The sequence below is a fragment of the Plectrocnemia conspersa genome, unplaced genomic scaffold, assembly GCF_051122295.1.
Source record: "Plectrocnemia conspersa isolate PC_06_02 unplaced genomic scaffold, ASM5112229v1 ptg000006l, whole genome shotgun sequence".
In the NCBI taxonomy this organism is placed as follows: Eukaryota; Metazoa; Arthropoda; class Insecta; order Trichoptera; family Polycentropodidae; genus Plectrocnemia; species Plectrocnemia conspersa.
Window position 1 is genome coordinate 15,070,470 of NW_028277170.1, and position 22,192 is coordinate 15,092,661.

Genomic DNA, 22,192 nt, shown 5'->3' on the forward strand with positions numbered 1-22,192 from the left:
TTCAGTTCGCTCAATTGATTTTCGAGCCACCGGTAATGCATTCTGTTGTTTCGACCAATGAAAAATGAGCATTAAAATATAAAACAATATGGCCGACAGTAACGTGGCAACAGTTTTAAATAATTATTATTTATTAGTAAAATTTTGTTACGCCACAATAATTTTCATTAACTCGTCATTTGCGTAGTTCGATTTGACTGAATATAAATAATCGGATTGCTAGGTGTGTTATAACTATGAAAATTAAATATATACATAATGTTTGAGAATTAGAATACATTGATTAAACTATATAAACAATCATAAAACCATATTTGTGTTGAAATCTTGGGCTTCCGAAGCCGAAAAGTGAGTTTTTCCTTTTATAATATTAATATAATATACTTTCCTTTTATTTTTATTTCCTTAAACGTTGAAAAATATATTCTGACGTACAATTAATTATAATGTGTTTACATCCGATGGTGGTAAAAAATATATGCAGAACAGATTAAAATTTATTCATAAAATAAAACCTAAATTTAAGGATATTCTCAAATTTTTCTTTATTAATGAAACGTTTGTTGTATTTTATTAATTATAAAAAATAACAATTAAATGGTCGCCTCTGGGCCTTTTGCAGCAGCCGATCCTTTCGATATAATTTTCAACGACGTTTTCGTACATTTAAATTGGTATCTCGGCTATAACTTGACGGATGTTGGTTTTTAGGTGCTCCAACGTTTTGGGTCTGTTGGCGTAAGTACGACTCTTAGACGACGAAAAAGTACATTAAAGCTGCGAACGCATACGACTCGACAATTCCAGGTCTTTGGTCACATTTATTTAGAGCAACTTCAAGGCTTCCAGTCTCTTCATTTTTTTTTTATTTTTGTACTATTTTTCTACGTTGCAAATTGTACGCTCAGTAGGACGATGAAATTGTTTATAATCTTCTCATGAATTTAATTTTCTATTTATGTAGAACAATTGAGCAATTTTAACGCTTTGAACGGTGGTTAAGCAATGCATTTCATAACTGTATTGTTACTAGCTAATATTTGATACTTAAAACACGCATGATTATTGACATCTGTCCGATTCACAGTGCTGCTAATATAGGAAACTCGAATTGAATCACCCTGAAGTTGTGCTAGCGGTTAAATTTATTAATTGTGAAATTAATCGTCTTTAGTTTCGTGACTCTTTTTATCAGAAATAAAAACCGAATATCCTAACTCTAACATACAACAGTTCGATAGCTTAGTCACGGTAAGGTTTTATTAAGATGTTTTAAACTATGAAGAGCAATTGAATTTTTTTAACGAAAAAACCCGCCCTAATTTATTATTAGCGAATATTTAATGTTTTTGAAAGTTAGACTTTGTTGTAGATATCATAGGATTTCTTAACAAATTTTACCTAAGACTACAAGGAACGAAATTACGTTTTTTAAGAGAAGAAAATATTTACGATCTGACCCTTCACAAAAAAAGTTTGCTTACCCCCGCCCTAAAGAGTCGAGATTACGTTCCTTATTCTTTACTTTTGTGGCTAGGACGTCAGCGCTCGAGATCGCTTTCCTAATTTTTTATTTTTGTAAATTTATATTATGTTTTTACTATATAGCGCTTAGACCCTATAGGATTTTCTCCCGTGTTTGGTTGCGCGATATAAATATGAACGGGCAATAGTGTGAATGCGTATTCCGATAGCGTCGCGGCAATGGCAATGACATTAACATCCCCAATCGACTGCCAATGTGATTCTTAAGCCAAAAATTATAATTATTCTCGTTTTGTCTACGGCGCGAGGGCAAGCTCAGCTATCTTGGGCCGCGGCCCAAGTCAGATACATCTTATCGTAGCGCTTGGTGAAACGTCTTATTGTATTCTTGATTCGCGTGATTATCTCATCGGATGCTGTAATTTTCTCATAGAGCCATGGCGGACCAGCAGATCGGGACAGACTCCAAAAAACGGTGCGCTCCCAGTGTCAAGTTTGCGAATGAAATCGGATGATTTATAATTGTATATTGCAGTTTTAAACGCGGACGCAAGTTTTCGCTGCAAGAGGACGTCCAATGGCGAAAAGACGTCAGGAGGGTTTCTATTCTGCCAGAGGACGACGTCGTGGCCGAGTTTCACGACGAGGAAACGGGAGTCAGGGGTCAGGAGGAAGACAGAACGCACAAGAGGATCAAGTCGAGAGAGGTGATCTTTTATTGAATCTAATTTCTTATAGACTCGGCCAAGGCCTTCTATCATTCTTACATTCGACACGCATAACAATTTGATAAGCAGTCGTAAAACTGATGTATCCATTTAATATTATAATATTTTACAGTATTTTAATTTTGGCACTTAGAACGTTTTCGTTTGTTAACTAGCATCATACTCTTCGAAAAACCAACGTGTAGTATGGAAAACGACAATGATACATATAAATAAAAATAGAATAACTTAACAGCTCACTTATTGCTTCATGGTTACTCTTCGAAGTCGTCCAGTGTTTATATTATAGTTTCAGAATGTTGTAAGAATTCTATTTTTTCGATCTATTGTAGCTTACATAATCACTAGAATTTTTGAATGATATGTATGTATATGCAAACGCAATTTAATTTAGAATTATATCTTTTTGATCAATCCAAATTACTACAATACATAAATATTATGTTACAAAAAAATATCTGCGGTATATTCAATACATTCAAATTCAGATTTTCCTTAGCTAATAATAAAATGTAATAATCAAAATATACACAACATTTTTGGCATTGCTCGTTTTATATGTCATTGTTGTTTCTAGTTCACAATAAACAATAAATGCAATAGCTAATGATTCAATTTACGTTCAAATTTTCGTTAATTAAAACAGATATTTATTAGTACAATAAACATTTCACACTGCGCTTTCAAAACAATTTCACTGCGTTGCTAAATAAACTTTCTGAAACAAAAACATGGTATTGATCAAAAACAGCAGTTTTTTTTTTGTTACAGATTTTTGAGCTTGGTGCGAAAAAAAAATATCCAAAATTTCCGTTAAAATTAAAAATAATATTTAAAAATTGAAGTTCAACTTTAAAATTGAGGATATAAAACTTTTGTTTATTTTACTAGACTACATAAATACGGCATATTTATTGAGTAAATTGTATTTTTTATTATGCAGTTATAAACTTATGAAAACCCTAGACAGGAATAAATAATACAAAAACTGTATATCTGATTTCAAATCTATAGATTTTATCTATATGTTCGCAGAAAAATTGTCGATGTCAACTGAGAATAGAATAGCAAATATACTAAAATACAGTTTCTGTTTTCTGTTAGATTTTAAAATCTACTTTAAAAGTCATGTCATATAATAGGAATTAAAGCCGCATGTTTTTTATTGATTTCGTGGCTTTGTTCCGACAGTGTTTCAAAGTAAATTAAGTTACTTTTCTTATGCTCAGATAGTCACACTTTCGGTTTAATTTAATTTCTGACGCTTTTAGAAACATTAAATATAGCAACTGATGTTTAGTTCATTTAATTGAGCAGTAATATCCACTAGTAATGTTAAATATAGTCATTTTCAAATTCAAATGCAGGTTTTCCTTATGAGTTCAGGTCTTAATTACTTTATTGAGCGAAGTGCACAGTGTCTCCTTAATAGTTTCCAGAGGATTTAGAAACTTGCAATTATTGGTAATTTACTTATTATTATTTTTAATAAATTTATTTTGTTTTAATGACGATACCTTAGTTCAGTAGTACGTAATGTATCCTTAGCCATTTTCAAGAGTATTCAGAAACTTTAAATAAACGGTGATTTATTATTTTTTAAACATATTTAGTCAAAAACAACGTTTTTAATATTGTTATTTTTTTACGTCGCTTTCCTGGTGTAGAATGTTATTATACTTTGGGATGAAATGGATATTATTGATCTGTTTTTCATCGTCATAAACTATTTTCAAGTAAAACTAAATCTTGCTTATGTTACTTGCTATTTATTTAGTGAAACTATGAAAATTAGTTAAAATTATCAAAAGAAGTTGGGCATCAGTGCTTTCATCCAAAGCTATGGAATAATACTTGAAAGTATCTGTAAATTTTTAGTTCAAATCAACACATAGCTTGCTTTGAATAATGAATGAGAGGTCTTTTTCAAAATAGTTAAGTCGTGAAATTTTTTCAGATCGTTATTTTTTATACAGCACATGTCTTTGACATATTGCTTTAATAAATCAGTTCTTTTAATTACAAACATAATGTTTTATTTTTTTAACAAAACATAATCGTCAGTCTTTTTCAATGAAACGTTCTTTTTCTATTTATTTCATCAGTGTTTTAATAGATAATGTAGAAGCTGTGCTAAAATTAATTTAATTTTAACAATATTCATACGCTGGTTCCAGTTGCATTGCAAACCACTATTAACATTCATAAATAAGAAATTTTAACAATATTTCAGCTGAAATTTACCTAACTAAATACATTATATGATATATCTATGATCGTCATCACATTTAACAATATTTTAAAAATTAAAAATGTTGCTATAATTTATATTTTAGTATGATGAAAATCGTCACATATCAGAATCTATTTAATTGTTATTATTTATGTATAAAAAAATAGGGAGCTTTAATACTAAGCATAAAGCTGATAGTCTATTAATAAAAGTGGATATAAATATCAGTCCTCACTTTGTTTGTCGTATATCTATTCAGCAAGGTTTCGAAATATTTTTCATACTCTGATATCCAAGGCGACTAATTAAAACTAATTAGTTAAAATTAAAATATATCGGGGTAAATACAATAAGCAATTAATATATAAGCAGTGAGACGCCAAACTGAAATCCAAGTCTGTAAATCAGTGACATTTATTTTAATAATTTTAAGCTATTAAAACGGCTGATAATTAATATCCACGACTTAGCTGAATTTTATTTTATTTAATCATACGTGAGATTATGAAAATCTAAGAAAAACTAATTTGCGATGATCGGTCATAATTATAGTTATATAATCATTACTAATTCCAATATTCTAGCACGATAGAAACTGAAAAGCACTAAGCTCCATATGAAATTCGAACCCAAGTCTCTTGGCTATTAGTCAAGTGTAGATGATACCATGCGTAACTAAAAACCGCAACTTTTGTGTATACTACGTATAAATATGCAAAAGTATATATAAATACACAGCTGACTTGGCTTTACCATACAAACAAATCTATTATTTTAAGTTTGAAATGCTGGTCCGTTGATATTCAACGGTCGAGAATATCAAGATTAAATATAATGCGTATAATTTTTACAAAACCAATTGAGAAATTATAAAACAAAAAAAGCATTGAAATGAAATGAGGCAAAAAATACGACTTTGGGCCGCATGCGTAATTTATATTGAATATGGTCCATAAGAGCAATTGTGGCCCTTAAGAATATTTAATATTTAACTCTAAATAAACCATTTGTACCCTATAATAACTGACTGCCAAAAGAATATACTATAATCCCTTTGGGAGTTCCTTACAGGTTCAATCTGGGCCTTCTGATTTTTTCATTAATGATATAAATACGGCAGCTACAACTTCTAATTTTATATTGTATGCTGATGATTTAGAATTATTCAGATGCATTCTTTCTCTTTATATAATAATTTAAACTCTTTGTAAAGATGGTCTTCTGTCAACCGTCGTACAAAATTATATTATGTACTCTACCATCAGTTCGATTTCAGTTAGAATAGAACATTCTGTCTAGATAAACTTGCACTAAATATCTTGGAATCACTTTTAAAAGCAATTATAGCTTCTGTATACACGTAAACGACGCCTGCAAAAAAATCTTCTAAGATCAGCTTTGTTAAGAGGAACGCGTTTCACTATAAAAATCCGTCAGTTATTCTGACTTCTATAACACTTTAGCTCACAGCATTCTTGAATCAGGATCAATACTTTTGAATCTCTGAATAAACAAATACTATTTAATCGAAAAAGTTTAGACAAGGTGCTTGAGATATTTGGTTATTATCCGTTCTTGTATCCCAGCGCCTTTCTTTTAGGAGCGTTAGTTCTCGCAGAAAGTTGTATGACGCTAAGCATTTTTCAAACTGACAAATAAACTATTCTCGAAAATTTCCAGTTTTGGATTTCACGACACCTTCAAGAATTATTACAATCGCGTCCTCTTCTGATGCCCCCAAATAAATATTCATGGATACTACATATAAATTATATATTATAGTATATAATTGATTTTCATCAATTGTATAGAAACCACACAAGGCAATAATTACAATATCTTTAGCAATTCAGAGAGTATTAAAACGTATAAAGATATTAAATTGTTAATAGTTTATATTGTAAAATAAATTAATTTTATATACAAATCAAGCACATATTCATATAAAAGTATTTTAGTTTATTTTTTGTTTCATCTTCACAGTAAACTATTAGTGTATTTTATTACCTAAAATTATCATTAAGTTTCATAAATGTATCATTCAAGTTTGAAGAAACGTTGAAAAATATTTTCATACTCAATCATTTAAATGCAATCAATTAAAAACTAGTATAATACAATTTGTCTCTTTAAAATTGCATATTAATAATCAATTATTAAAATGCAATCTATCTACTTGGAAAATAATCATTTTTTTATAATATACGTATACATGTCCTTTATCCTTTCTCCCAGCAACTAGGCACATGGGGAAGGAGAAAAACATCAATCCTTTAAATAATTAACACAAAATTATAGTATGTTTAGCTGAGTTAAATTATAGTCTAATCTCTATGTATTATATGTTAGTACTTTTGTTAGTGGTCATGTTATTGCTTATGTTAATTAAATCTATTTGCTAGGTTTAACATATTTACACGTTTACGTTTAGTTATAACATTGTAGTTTAGCAGATTATTTGCTAATATTTTGGAGTGACTTTTTAATGTGTTCAAATATTTTTCACTTATTTTTTTAATTGTTTTTTTTTTACACTGACACAGTTGCAATTACTTAATATATTATTGCTATGCACAAACCAAGGAGCACTAGTCAGCAACCTTCGGAATTTATTAAGAATATTTATATCAGATATAAAGGGCAAACTGAGCTCTATAAGACCACGCTGTTTCATTGTAGAGTTATATATTATCATGTTGTTGTTCAATGATAAGCTTGAATTTGGTCATGCAAGATTGAAATCCATTTGTTCCAAATATGAGTAGATATCTGACAGAGTTCTCTTGTGGTATATATTTCCCGTTAATGATTCCGGAAGACAAGTATCTTTGTTCAGCGTGAATGTAACATTGATTGCTTTAGGTCCATTGCCACATCTGTTTCGCCATTTAGAGAACCAAGCTTAGACTTTTGAGAGATTATCTAGTTGTCACTTTGATGCTATTTTTGAGTCAGTACCAGACGCTATTATTGAGGTCTCGTCGGCAAATATAGCTATTTTTGTTGAGTTCGTCTGAAGAAGATCTATCGTGTATAACCGGTCAAAGAACGCTTTCCTTAGGCACACTTTTGATTAATATAAATGAAAATAAAATAATTACTTATTTTTTTAATTTCAGGCTTCAATAAATTCTACTTACAGTAACAAGAGTTTACACAGTAACAACAAGCTTCGTAGAGACTCTTCTATTTCAAAAAGGCTGTTTGGTTACAAATCTCATTCCGTAAGTATGTATTATACGATACTTCTTCTACTGGATCATTGTATTTTTTTCACGCCTATCAATTCTCAAATATGTTGAGTTCGACAGACAAAGAGGATTCTTTCATATTGTAGTTTCGGACGCACTTTTCTCAACCATTCAGTCGATTACGACTGACAATTCGATTCACTTTACTTTTTTTCTAGCAAATATTGTTTTGTACATTAACTATCTTTAAACATTCATAGATTTAAATCTAATAGTTTTCATTTTATCATATTATGTAACCTCCTTACTTGCAATTAATTTACATTATCAAAAAAAGCAAGTGATATAACTTGATAAAAAATTGTCTGTTTTTAGCATTTTGTACAGCTGGACGAACTAAAAGAAACGACAGAGGGTAAGCAATGGAAGCAAATAGCGCGCTGGATCAAATACGAAGAAGACGTAGAAGAAGGCTCTGGAAGATGGGGAAAGCCTCATGTGGCATGTTTGTCATTCCATTCGATCATTTCCTTGCGAAGATGTCTTCAAGAAGGTATTATTTTGCTGGATTTGACTGAAAAAGACATGGCTGGAGTAGCGTTTCGGTAAATATATTTCTAATGAATAATCCATAGACTTGATATTTTATTACACTAGTTCTGGTACTCTTCTTTGACATGTTAAAAATACACAAAATTTATCATAATATAAACTTTACCATTCACATTTAGAGATTTTTATTATAAAGCTAAGGTGTCGTTTGAATCTAAAAGGCAAATCAATAGAAATCAACACATTTTTTTAAATAAGTTAGTTCGGTTGGCCAAATGAGTACTTTGCACAGTAAACTAAATTTAATTAATATAATATGTTAAATCCTGATATTTTAATTGACTTTCCCATTGCTTATAGCGAATGACTTGTTTTTGAATTAATATATGTATATATAAATATATATATATATATTAGATTTATGTTGAAAGTCAATATTTTATGATGTACAGTAATACACCGCAAATAGATCAATACGTGTCCGTGACATTTAAAATTATAATAGTAAAACTTAATAGTACAACTTCTCGAAATCGCCTAATGCTAAACATAACAATGAACACATTAAAGAGAAAACATGCCATAATTTCATAAAGTATGAATTATGGCGTTAATACTGGATTTCGTAACACATGTATTGAAAATGTCATGCGTAGAAAATTAAAATACATTGATTATTTACTCGTTTTATTGTCTACATTAGCAATATGTCTACAAGTACAATAGTTTTAATCACGTATGCTGTGAATAAATAATTATTTTACCGTGTTTTTTCTCAATTTAGTGATTTAACAAATACAAATACATGCTTAGTAATTCAATGTTTTTTAGTAAAAGTGATTAGGTCCCTATCCTTCATATTATAATAGTTGACGAGGATCTTGGGTAAAATAATGGGATATCCTAATAAATATATAATCTATTTTTTGATCGCTTCGAATAAATCGCTTCGTAATACAAAAGGATTAAAACATCAAGTTTTACGTAGTTTTATTCATGTGACCACCGTACATAAATATGATTCCTACTCCTATGTCTATCTGCTTGCAATCTCAGACAATAACGCATATAATAACTTATTTGAACTGTGTTGCTTTAAAAAATTTTTAAGCTATTCCAAAGAGTTCTTCTGGGCAGTTAATATTAATTTGATTTTAGTTCTGGTCTAATCTGGAATGTAATATATTTATTAAATTGTTTCAATGTATTTTGGATAGTGTGTTATGAACAATTAATTTGTTAAAAATATTGGTTTGAATCCAACAAATTGATATTTTCTCCTTGACCTTGCGTGTTCAATATTTATGAAATGTCACAAATATTACAATCAAAATGGATTATTAATACATTAAATAACGGTTTCTATAGAAAGCTTAATCGAATAAATGAGAAATATGACTTTAAAAATATACCTAAATCTCTTTATTTAAGAAGAGTTATTCAAGCTTTTTTTATAAATCCATTAAACCGGTTTCTTGTGTACTTCTATCTATTTCGAATTTATTTTAAGTTTTTATACTTCAATGTTATTGCTTTCTTTGAAACTTTTGTTGTTTTTTATTGGCCTATGATTTATTTATTTAATGTTTCATAATTCTTATAAGTGATTTAAACGCTCTTTTATTCAACCAATTGCGATTGTAAATTAAATTATGTACATTATTATGAATTAATTTTATTTATACAAGACCTTAATTTAAGACAAATTGAAATAAACTTGGAATAGAAAATGTGATCTCATAGCATTACAATAAAAACTAACTAATAATAGTATATTTATACGGATTGCTTCTCCGCGGGTACATCTCAAGATATGAACATTTTTTTCGAAAATGAGTTTAAATATTAGTAGATAAAATTTCGTATATTCTTTATATTATTGATAAAAAAAACTGCTATACATAGAATGTAAATTTTCTTGTGAGCCTAAGTTATCATTAATGGAAAAAATGAGTTAAATTAGATAACATGTTACTGACTTATAATGACGTATCTGTGAAAAACATTAATCATTAAGAAAAGATAATAATAATATTTGTGGTTAATTCATGCATGTTCTTTATAAAAATATTGTAAGCTTTATTAAATAAAATAATGTTTTTTCAATTAAAAAATTTAAGTGCCTTTATCTATTATTGAATAAAATATATTACAGAATAATTTGGATATAGTTTTAATATTCTGAAGAGTTTTTCTCAAAAATTAAAACAAATTACATAGATGAAGATTACGAATATCGAATATTTGTTGTAAAATATGTTTTAGGTATCGGATCGTATTCGTATTTCTGTCTTATTGCCATTTTAGTAGTAGTGATCGGATAAAATTCGTTAAATTCAAGATATTGCGTGTATTTAATGAAGCATTTTCTGAATGGTGGTTTCTGCAATGCTTGTATAACCTTTAACTAAAACATAATGACCCACTAAGACAACAATATAAGTATTCGGGTCGTTTCTAAATTTGAAATGGAATGTGTGAATTTACGTATGTTAAATAATTCATTTTAGAATTGCTGAATCTTTGTCGGAAAAAGAGATTATACATGAGTCTAATAAACCGGCTGTCATGAGATGTCTACTGTTGAGACACAACCCTAACAATGACGTAGATAGGAGATTCAGCTTAAGCTGGAGGAAAAACTCAATCGTGAGCAATGTACAGGTATGTAATCAATGGACTGAATGACATTCAATATAATATCACAAAAGTGTATCGTATTATTTTTTACAGTGGCCGAAGACTGACAGACTGAATACTCGTCGAAGTACAATGGCCACTGTGCCCACTTTGACTTCACTACCGCACAGGACGCAGCTATCGCCGATCAGCCAATCTTTCGAAAGGAGAAACACGGAAGAATACGTAAGAATTATTTAAATATATAATTGCATCTATAGACGTTTGAATAACGCGAATGATGACTAAGTGGCGGACGCGCCTAGCAAAAGTGACCTAAATCGAAGGGTCAATTTATAGTATCCAATCTAGAATCATTTAATCTGTAGCATAACTGACTTTATATTCTTATGCATAAAAATGACACGCTTTTCACTGTTTTTAGTCTTATTGTACAATAATATTATTCTTAATAAAATAAATTTAAAGTCAGAATAACGTAGTCTGATAACCCGGAGGCCGCGGGTTCAAGCCATGGCAGCAAACTAGAACTTGTATTTTTAAAAATGCGCTATTGTTAAAAACCGATACCAGCTGCAAAGTGACATATATTGCTTATAAATTATAATACACATAATAATTTATAGCTAGTAATAAATATATGTCACTGATTCCCAGACAGGTTACAAAAGTAAATTTTTAAAATGCAAATAACTTTGAAAATTGTAAATTAGATTATAATTAAAGTATGAATTACAGTAATAAACAAAAGGATCTGCGTGTCAATGTCTGATCCGTTCGTATTGAGCATGAACAGCAGACAGACGACGAACAGACAAATCTGTGTCTTTTCTCACCACACACGATCGGATTTGTCCGCCAGACACCCGCGATGGGCAGATCTATCGGATGTGCCCGTCAGCTATTAGTTTCCAAATATTATTTATTTCCAACTATACGAATATCGAATTAATTCGTAAGTTATAAAAAAAAATACAGTTTGAATAATGAATTGAGGTTCATACATAATTTTATGTTATAAAAAGATCAATAAAAAGAATCAGGACAATTAATTTTAATTTAAAAAATAGATGTTTTATACTTTAAATCAGTACGGAGTCTAATTAAATTATACCTTTTAGAAAAAATACTCAAATAAATTATTTTAGACAGTGTTCAAATTATTCGTATTAATTTGAAAGAAATAATAAATCAATACCAGACATTTAGAAAGTCCTAAGATTTAACATTATAAAATTAGTTAATTCTGAAATTTCTTGAACCTTGAAGTTAAATCAAAGTTAACATGCTTTTTCTATATTGGTTATTCGTGGCACTTATTTTTAAACAATTATACATTATTTCGATTTCATGCAGCTAGTATGACCTAAAGTAGTAATTTAAACTTATCGACAACTTCAGCACTCCCTTTTATGTCCGAAGTTTAAGTCAAACTTTCTTCCCCTAAACCTCCTTAATACTGATTCGGCGATTAGTAAGCACATGATCTCTAATTTCTACGATATCTGCAGAAATTAGAGATCCTGTGGCATTCATAAATCCTTTGATTGTTTAGATCAGCAATGTTCAACGCGAGGCTCATGGGCCGCATACGGCCCAGTCGATGTTTTTGTGGGTCATCGTATGTATAAACTGTTTTATGCGGGGTCTGAGTAACTGATCCCCGTTCTTTTAACTATTAGTTGATTATTTTTCACAATTTTTTTATATACCACAATGGAAAAATATTAAACAGTATGAAACGATTAATCCCTGTGGAAACGAGCTAAAAGAGTAAGAGCATGGATTACGCCCGAGCGCGGCACACAGTTTATTTTTATTTTTGGTTTTGCCCCAGTATTTTGGTTTGTTTTCCCTGGTTTAGATCATTACCAAAATCTTTATGCAATATTTGCACCACTTGATTGCATATCATTATATTTTCAAAGCAAAATATAATGCTAATTCTGTGTTCATTTTTATAATAAATAAATCACCAAACGTGACTAAATAAATCATCAATAAATTGCTGTCAAACACATACTTTTACCTGTCAAACTAAATAAAATTGACGTGCACATCACAGACAGTAGTACATAAAAAATAAATATTGTTCGTCACAGTATCGTAGATAAAAAAAAATATTGTTCGTCACAGTACCGTTAAATTGGTTTCACACTTCGTATATTCTGCCTAAAAGTCTGAATTGACCATTAACGTAACAAAGTTTTAAGATAATTTTTTTTCTCCTGAATTTACTTAATATTTTTCAAATATCTGTCACTAAAATTAGTTATCTTTGTAATTATAAAAGCTGGACTATGGTTGACGTGAATTGTGAAGCGGCTTCTTTATCGATCTTCTTAGTCTTTCTCAATGCTCGGCGAAGCTTTACTTGGTGCGAGTTCAGATAAACTCTCTTGTGTTCCAAATCGGGGATATATGATAAAATTTATCGGCGAAAAAAAATTAAAAGCGAATAGCAAATTCAATAATAAAGTAAATTATATGCGCCTATATACGTTTGGTTTGATTTGCCCACTGAAGTTTGAAGGGTGTAATTATATTTGATTATTTTAGTGATGATTTCTTATTATAATATTTACATAACCGCCAGACTTTGAAAACGTGGATATTTGGCAACAATGTAAGCCACCTGATGTAAATGTAATATAATAGCATTTGCATTTGTAAATGTCCTGAACTGCTTTAAGTTAATCCCTCCCTGATCCGTCTCGTATAAAGAAATCACCTGTCAGCATAGCAATGTGAATTTTCATCGCGTTATACCTAATTGATCTGTTACATATTTCATGGTTACGATTGAGACTGATTTGTAAGATTTGTTTATTTAAAAACAATAAACATTATTGCTGCAACACATAAAAGTTATATAATTTAAAAAAATGCAAAGAAATATAAAGTAGGTCATGTATGAATGAAAGCCGTTTGTTGGACGTTTTATTGTCCGCCACCCAGTTGCAAGGAGCTTGGATAATACCGCAGGTCTTCGGTGCTAAACAAACACTTCTATGCTCACCGCCCTTAGTGCGGAGTGAAGACACTGCGTGTTTCCGGGGTATTCGGGCGCCCTGCCGTCGTGCTGGCGTGATGCTGAGGCTACGTCTCTATGGCTCTTAAGTCGGAATTTCTGTGGCTCTTAAGTTTGACCGGCTAGTCGAGAAAGTTCTCTAGTCGTGTACAAAAATATTGGTTCTACCCTCGTTGCCTGAATCTGCCTGATGATATGGCCATCATTCTGGGGGCTGGTTGGGCAAATCGTATTGCTATTTAATTTCAACGAATTAAAGTATGCCACACAGTTTTATATATTTTCCATAATTTATAGCTAATATTTTTTAATTAAAATGTTTTTTTAATAAAGGAATCCAAGGCTGATGAGAATGACGCGCCTATTAAAAGAATGCAGAGCGAAGATTCTGAGAGCTTGAATCGCTCCGAAGAGAGCGTGAAATTGAACATAAGGGCAGGTGAAATACCAGATGACTCCAGAATACCTGAAGACTCAATCCTAAGGAAAATACCTAAAGGGTCTGAAGCGACTGTGGTGCTCGTCGGCAACATGGATTTTTTTACTGACCCCACAATAGTTTTTGTGCGTCTGTATCAAAGTATTTTACTACCTTCCATCACTGACATATCAATACCGGTTAGATTCATAGCTGTCATATTAGGACCTAAAGATGTAGAGGTAGATTATCACGAAATTGGTAGAGCTTTCTCTACGCTCATGTCTAATCCGGGCTTTAACATGGTGGCTTATGAGACCAACGACGTAAGGGAGCTTTTGTTGGGTATTAACGACTTTTTGGACGACTCGATCTTGCTACCGCCTGGTAAATGGGATAATCAAGATTTACTGCCATTCGATGAGTTAAGATCGAAAGCTCGTTCGCTCATGCGGAGAAAGATGGTAGTTTTAGAAAAAAAACAATCGCTGATTGAGGGCGAGAAAGAAGGCAAGGAAGAAATTTTGAAAGTTAGCTTTGCTGAAAAGGAACTACAGGAAAGGCCGCCCGTTGATCAACTGGCAAGAACTGGAAAACTTTTCGGAGGTAATTTTAAATTATATGATTATTATAATACATATTTATTTTTCTTAGATTATATATTCACTTTTAACGAACTAATATATTTTGAGTAAGTTCTTATTATTACTAAGTAATTTAAATTTTCAGGCATAATCAACGATGTAAGAAGAAAGTTTAATTATTACAAGTCTGATTTTGTGGAGGGAATAGACGGCCAATGTTTCGCTGCGTCCATCTTCATGTATTTTGCTGCCTTGTCGTCTGCGATTACGTTTGGTGGTCTTGTCAGCAATAAAACGGACAACCTGATCGGCATCTCTGAAACCCTCGTGTCAACCTGTATCACCGGTGTGCTATTCGCTCTTATGTCCGGTCAGCCGATGATGGTTGTCGGAACTACGGGACCGCTGCTGCTATTTGAAGGCAGCCTGTACAGTATGTGCCAATCGACTGACGTAGATTACTTGACGTTAAGGGTGTATATCGGACTATGGCTGGCTGCGATTAGCATCGGAGTTGCTTTGTTCGAGGGTAGCGTATTGGTGAAAAAGTTTACCAGGTACAGTATCGATAAGCATTTGTATCATTATTGCCATCACAATCCGGTACGGATCTTAGTTTCAACAAAGAACACCATTCACTATACAGCTCATAAAACTTTTACTCTTTAATCATTCTAAGTATATACTAACCTTCCATATAAGTCCTAACAATATATACTGACAATTAAGATTGCCGTTAGAAAAGCTATTACAAATTGTCATCCAGATATTTACATCGTGTGTTCGCTTCATCGCAACTTCGCGTCCAAAGCATATAGTTATAAGTAACGGATCGATTCTTCTACTACTAACTATCTTCTACTACTAACAATAGGGTATTACAATTTTGGTAGGTCCTTCTTAGATTTTAGTATAGGTAAATGTAGCCATCGCAGATTTCACGTGTACATACATAAAATACTTTACTCTAAAGTAGTTTTAGGTAGAAGTGTACTAATTTTAAATTCGAGTATTTTTCGTCAAACTTTATCAAAGGCTTAAAACGTCCACAAATATGAATATTTCTTTCTTAAAATATTTTGTCAATAGCACTTGTGCTTTTCTCAGAAGCCAAAATATCTGTCCTTAACCCCATTTAATCACAAAAAATGTGTTTCTTTTGTGGCCCTGGTTTTGAATAATAATAACTTCATTGCTTAGGCGCAAACTTCAGCCCGATAGCCATATTCAACAAACAAATTTTATTACAGTTTTAAACGGAAGTTATTTTATCAACAATACGTATCGACATCATCATTATAAGTCTTGACTTGTAGGAAAAATGCTTTGCTTGACACCTTGTATCAATCCCATTTCAAAAAAAGACATATGGCTTTCGTTGATGTTAGATTACTTTTATGACGCAATGCATTATGGACATACTTTTTTTAACTAATATTCGAAACACAACCCAAACTGCTATTATTACTTAACAATAATAAACACTTGTCTCTGAAGGTCTCCAAGCTATCATTACCTAACAAGGAATTGTTACTATGTATCCGTTCTACTAATTGGCTAATATCTAATATGCAGATGAAAGAAATTGCCACCTATTAGCGCATCATATAACATATGACCCTCTTTAGACGGATTGTTTTTAAATTATTTCAAATACTTTACATTGATGGGTTACGGTCATAAAAGCAAATTATAACTTTTTAACTGCAAGCTTATGCAAATACATATAATGGATTTGGTAGCGAAAGTGTGTTATGGACAATACAACAAGTATATTTGATGTAAAGTACGGTTCCGTTTAATGGCTATATACTTTATTTATACATAGTCACATTAAGTGCTGTGCATCGGAAGAATTTTTTTTGGCTTTGCATCTCAATATAGTTCAATAAAGTATAGCTTTGCTCGACAAAATACTTTTAAAAACAATTCACTTTTATGCAACAAAAATTAAGTTTAAAGTTTTTGTTTCAATGAAGTTTGACATGATATTTTTTTTTTCGAAAGTTCAATTCAAATGCATCATGTTCATCGACAAATAGATTATGTGGATAATGCGAACATCACTAAATTTTCTAAAAATTCATCCAAATAACCAAGTTTAAAAATAAATTTATCGCAATGTCGCTTTTAAGTTCTAAAATCACCTGAATCCCTATAGAACGAGATAACCAACATACTTCACAATAATATAGAAGTGAGGTGTATTTAACAGGCGCGTACCGTGAGATATATTCCCTTTCACTCGCTCGCGTGTTGAGTTACGAAAGTGAGTGGGAAGAAGAGGGCGTGCGAAACTCATGTAACGCGCATGTAAAACTCATGTAATCTCACTCACTCACGTCACTCAGCGAAAGGGAACATACCTCACCGTACACGCCAGGTATTTAGCTCTCATATATTCACACAACTTTCCAAACGAGTTGACTTTTATGAATCGCTTTTTTCATAGCGTCCAGATTACTTCTTGCTTTATTTTTTAACCAAATGCTTAAAAACCTGTTATGTGTCTTGACATGTGAATGTAATTCCAGTCATAATAAAATTTCATTGGACATGTTTTTTTTAAATTGAGTTGAAAATTTCAAATTTCAAAAAATTATTTTCTGTAACATAGAAAAAAAAACAAATGAATGTTCCACTTTCAAGAAACAAACTGTTCACAAAGATCTTTAGGTATATCATGAATCTGTTATAAATGTTTTACATATGATTCACGGAACTCTTACCTTCGTTAAAAAATTCGTCTATAGTTACATGCAGACTATTTGTAGAAGCTAAGTCACTGCAAATATAGTATTGACTCCTTAAAAAACAATGTGATCCAAACCAGTTATTCTTTTAGCCTCTTAAAATAATAGGTAATTATTGTTACTATTTTTACTTAGCCCTTTAATTACAACAAATAATAACTATTTCGCAAGTTGCACTTGTTAAATTTGACATATGATGGCGTTTCGTAATCACGCCGAAAAAGACATATTTACTATTTAATTGCCTATTGATGTTACACACAATGTGCTCAACCTTTTTAGCAACTGTTCTTACCGAAAGATTAATGTATTGAAATAAATCAATTTTTTAACACATTTCAGCTGCAATAAGTAAACATGACTTAATTTATGTATCATCTGAAAATGGCTCTTTTTAATTATTAAATAAACTACACGTGAAATGATTTTTTAGGCATAGACAATTGTGTACTTTTTTAATCTAACTAAGCATTGAAATTCCGTAGCCTAATAACAATAACTCTCACCTACGAAAAAAAATATTTTATAATAAACCTTGCCGACCGATTTATAAATTTTTCATGTGTATTATTTATTTTCGATATCTAACACAGTTTTTAAAATAAATATGAAGATGTTTTTATGTTTCAGATTTACCGAAGATATTTTTTCTTCTATGATATCTTTAATATTTATAATTGAAGCAATTACGAAAATTGTTTTATTATACGGCAAACATCCATTGCTGAGCAACTATTGTTTTGAAGGCATTGGAGAGTATTTTGGATATTTTAACTACACGGACGCAAATAGTACAATTACTGAAGGGCTTTCGTTAGAGAATGAAACACTAATGCTAAATGAAACTATAAATGCCATAGAAACTTCGCTTGATAATGAAATCAAAAACCAACCAAATACAGCACTTTTTTCTACGTTTCTCGCTCTAGGAACGTTCGGAATAGCGTACTATTTAAGATTTTTTAAGAACAGTAAATTCCTCGGTAGAACTGTAAGATAATATTAAATTGTATTAGTGTATATTTTTATATATATATTTATTTTATCTATTTTGATTTTTATATTTTCAGGCTCGCAGATTACTAGGCGACTTTGGTGTTCCAATATCGATCATTACTATGGTCTTGATAGATTATTTAGTGTCTGATACGTACACAGACAAGCTGAATGTACCGAAAGGTTTAAGTCCTAGCGATCCTGATAGCAGGGGGTGGATCATTGGATTCGATGGCACCCAAGGTCCATTTCCATTTTGGGCAGGGTTCGCAGCCGTCGTCCCGGCGCTAATGGTCTATATTATTATATTTATGGAGACACACATTGCGGAGTAAGATTTTTTGATATGTCTTTTATATTAATATAACTTAACGATTAGCGAGCGTTAATATCTACTATGAAAGCGTTGTAAATGCGTATAAGTATAAGTAAGATCGTCAAATAATATAAATACATATTTTCTTATTACAGATTGATTGTCGATAAGCCCGAAAGAAATCTGATTAAAGGTTCTGGATTCCACTTGGATATTGTCGTGATATGCTTTTTGAACATAATTTGCGGCATTATGGGTGCACCGTATGTATGTGTTGCGACTGTTAGGTCAGTTTCGCATGTCTCGGCTTTGACTGTAATGTCCACAAATCACGCCCCTGGAGAAAAGCCGTACATCCTGCAAGTTAAAGGTGATTACTTTAGTTTTTATTTTATTTTAGTTATTAAATTATGGCAATAATCGACGGACGAGACGCCACCGGTCTACATCTTCCCATCAATGTGCACCAAAGTGTGCACATAAATTCCAATATATACAATACATGTTACTGTCTAAACAGTTTCATGTTCATTTTTTTTTTAATTTGCTACAATATAAAATAAAACATTAGTACAATTTACGAAGGAAATACTAAAAACATTTTCAATATAAGTGAATGAAAAATATGAAACAATAGATTAAGTGCTGATTTAAGTATATTTAGCTGAAAATCTAAAATTTGTGTTTTTAGCCTCTTGACAATTTGTGCTTATATTTAAATTTATAGGTATATTAATTAAGGTCTCTACTCCATAGTAAAATTTAAAAAAATCAAAGTTTATTACCGAATTTAAAAAATACTATCGATAGCTCTTTCAGTGTATTTTTAATTATTCACCTGTGATTTTATTTATATATTTATAGACCATACTAACAGGTTACTCCTATGCGTCACTTTAATAAAAACAATAAATTGTGCTATTAAAATACACGAAACAATATAAATTAAAAAATCATAAAAATGTATAAATAATTTATACGAATCGGTCTAGCTTCTCATAGCTCACAATAAATAAATCAATGTTCAATGCCAGCGAATTATGAAAAGCCTTAGGCGAATCGGCTAAGGCAACGTCCTGGCTCTAACGACATCAAAAGAGGACGCGATTGTGATGCTCGGAAACGCTCCGGAACCCAAAACTGGAATTACTCGAAAAAAGTTTTGATTATCAACATCGCCCTTTAGAAGTTTGAATAAATGCTTAGCTATAAAAATTTCTGCGAAAATCATATTCTAACACTCCTAAAAGAAAGGTGCTATGATACAAAAACGAATAATAAGCAAATATCCTCTTATAAAGGTATCTTAAAAACCTTTTCTGAAGGAGTGTGGCTTATCGAGGATTTCAAATTATAGATCCAGATTCAAGAATGCTGGGAACTAATGTGTCATTGAGGACATGAATAACTGACGGATCGTCAAAGTAAATCGCCATCCTCCATAATAAAGACGAGCATCTTGGATTTTTTTGTAGACGTCGATCAAGTGTAGATCACACAATATAACACGTCCAAATTGAAGAGTCCTCTCCATTTATAATCTCAATCAGTAAAGAGAAAAATGCCGCTACATATCAAAAACATCTAAAAAAAGAATCCAACTGTATATAGAAAACTATTGGAAGTTGTAACTGCCGTATTTATATTATTGATAAATAACGTAAAAAGCAGAGGGCCTAAGTTTGCCCCTTGAAAAACCACCCGAAGAGTTAAAATATTATTTGGACAGTCGATCCCCATAAATTACGAAATGTCTACCAACGCTCAAATAACTGGAAAATAACAGGGTTTAATTATCCGAATAACTGAGGTACGCAAATTTTTTCACAAATAACCCTTGACAAACCATGTCGAAAGCCTTCTCAAAATCCATATATACAATATGTACTTGTATTCCCGCATCGAAAAATTTATGTGTCACTGTTTTGGTAAAAAAAATAAAATTAGTAACAGAAAGCCATGTTATCATATCCAAACACAATTTGCCACTACAAATTGTCTATTCAATATCGAAAACGCTTCCAAAGAAACAAGCATTTCCGACAGCCTGTTTCCAATCTGTACCCCTTTAATAATTGGCAAATTGCTCCTCCGATATATGGGTGCCCCGGCTGAAATTTAGTTATACATATACACTTCGATTGATATGATTTATTTTTAGAACAACGTTTGAGCGGTTTGCTGATATCTTTATTGGTCGGTGTATCAGTGGCTGCTGCTTCTCTCCTGCAATTGATACCGCTAGCTGTTTTGTATGGAGTTTTTCTATACATGGGTGTATCTTCAATGAACGGAATCCAACTGTTTGACAGATTCGTCCTGTTATTTAAACCTGTCAAACATCACCCACCTGTTACTTATGTGAAAAGGGTGAGTTAAACTGTGGTTTTTTTTATAAAAGATCATAAAAAAATGTTTATTGTATATTTGTTTCAGGTTCCTACGTTAAAAATGCACTTGTATACAACTATACAAATACTATGTCTAGTCGTACTTTGGATTATTAAATCGTCGAAAGTATCGTTGATATTCCCGTTCGTATTGGCTATGATGATTCCATTACGATTGCTACTAACTTATGCGTTTTCAGAGAAAGAATTAATAGCGGTGTGTAAAATACTAATAAAATTACATTTTAGAGAAAAAAAAATTAATTTTAATATTAAAATTTCAGCTCGATGGTAAAAATCCGGATATGGATTTAGAAACAGAAGATGAACCGGCGAAAAATTATTAATTTCTTAACTTCAATAAACAGATTTTTTATAAATATGATTATTGTAAATAGTTCTAAAGTTGTTGAATTTTTTATTTAAAAATACGTTTTATTATATTTGTTGTTCTTTATTATTGTACAGATATTGTTTATATATTTAATTAAATTATATTATAATATAACTAATAGAATCCATAGTAATTTTATTATTTAGAGATATAACCAATTTGTAGACAAGTATTAAACAATATAGTAGTTTTCGCCTGAATAAATATGCTTAGCTAATACTAGAACCCATATTTACAGATTTTAAAGTAGTACTACAATTTTACTAAATAAATGTAATATAATTATAAATGCAAAATTAAAAAAAAAATTTAAATCAGGGATTGACAAAATTATTTTTACAAGTATACAAAATATTTATATTAATCACATTAACACTCAAAATTATTTTTTTAGTCCACTTGTTTTTTTATGTTGTTTATATTTAAAAAAATATATAAATCAGTGGCGTGCGGTGACTTTGAATCAAGGCATGCGGTTAGG

At 31.0% G+C, this 22,192-nt stretch overlaps 1 protein-coding gene across 1 annotated transcript; it reads left to right on the forward strand.

Annotated features, from left to right (window-relative positions):
• Positions 1-1,669: 1,669 nt before the first annotated feature.
• Positions 1,670-21,759, forward strand: LOC148234330 (anion exchange protein 3-like). The gene is made up of 14 exons (XM_088187659.1): positions 1,670-1,960; positions 2,021-2,192; positions 7,566-7,670; positions 8,013-8,242; positions 10,700-10,853; positions 10,923-11,054; positions 14,194-14,884; positions 15,008-15,419; positions 18,246-18,606; positions 18,686-18,942; positions 19,083-19,297; positions 21,089-21,297; positions 21,364-21,534; positions 21,602-21,759. The coding sequence occupies exons 1-14, from the start codon at positions 1,923-1,925 to the stop codon at positions 21,662-21,664; spliced, it is 3,210 nt and encodes a 1,069-aa protein (XP_088043785.1). The 5' UTR covers positions 1,670-1,922; the 3' UTR covers positions 21,665-21,759.
• Positions 21,760-22,192: the final 433 nt, after the last annotated feature.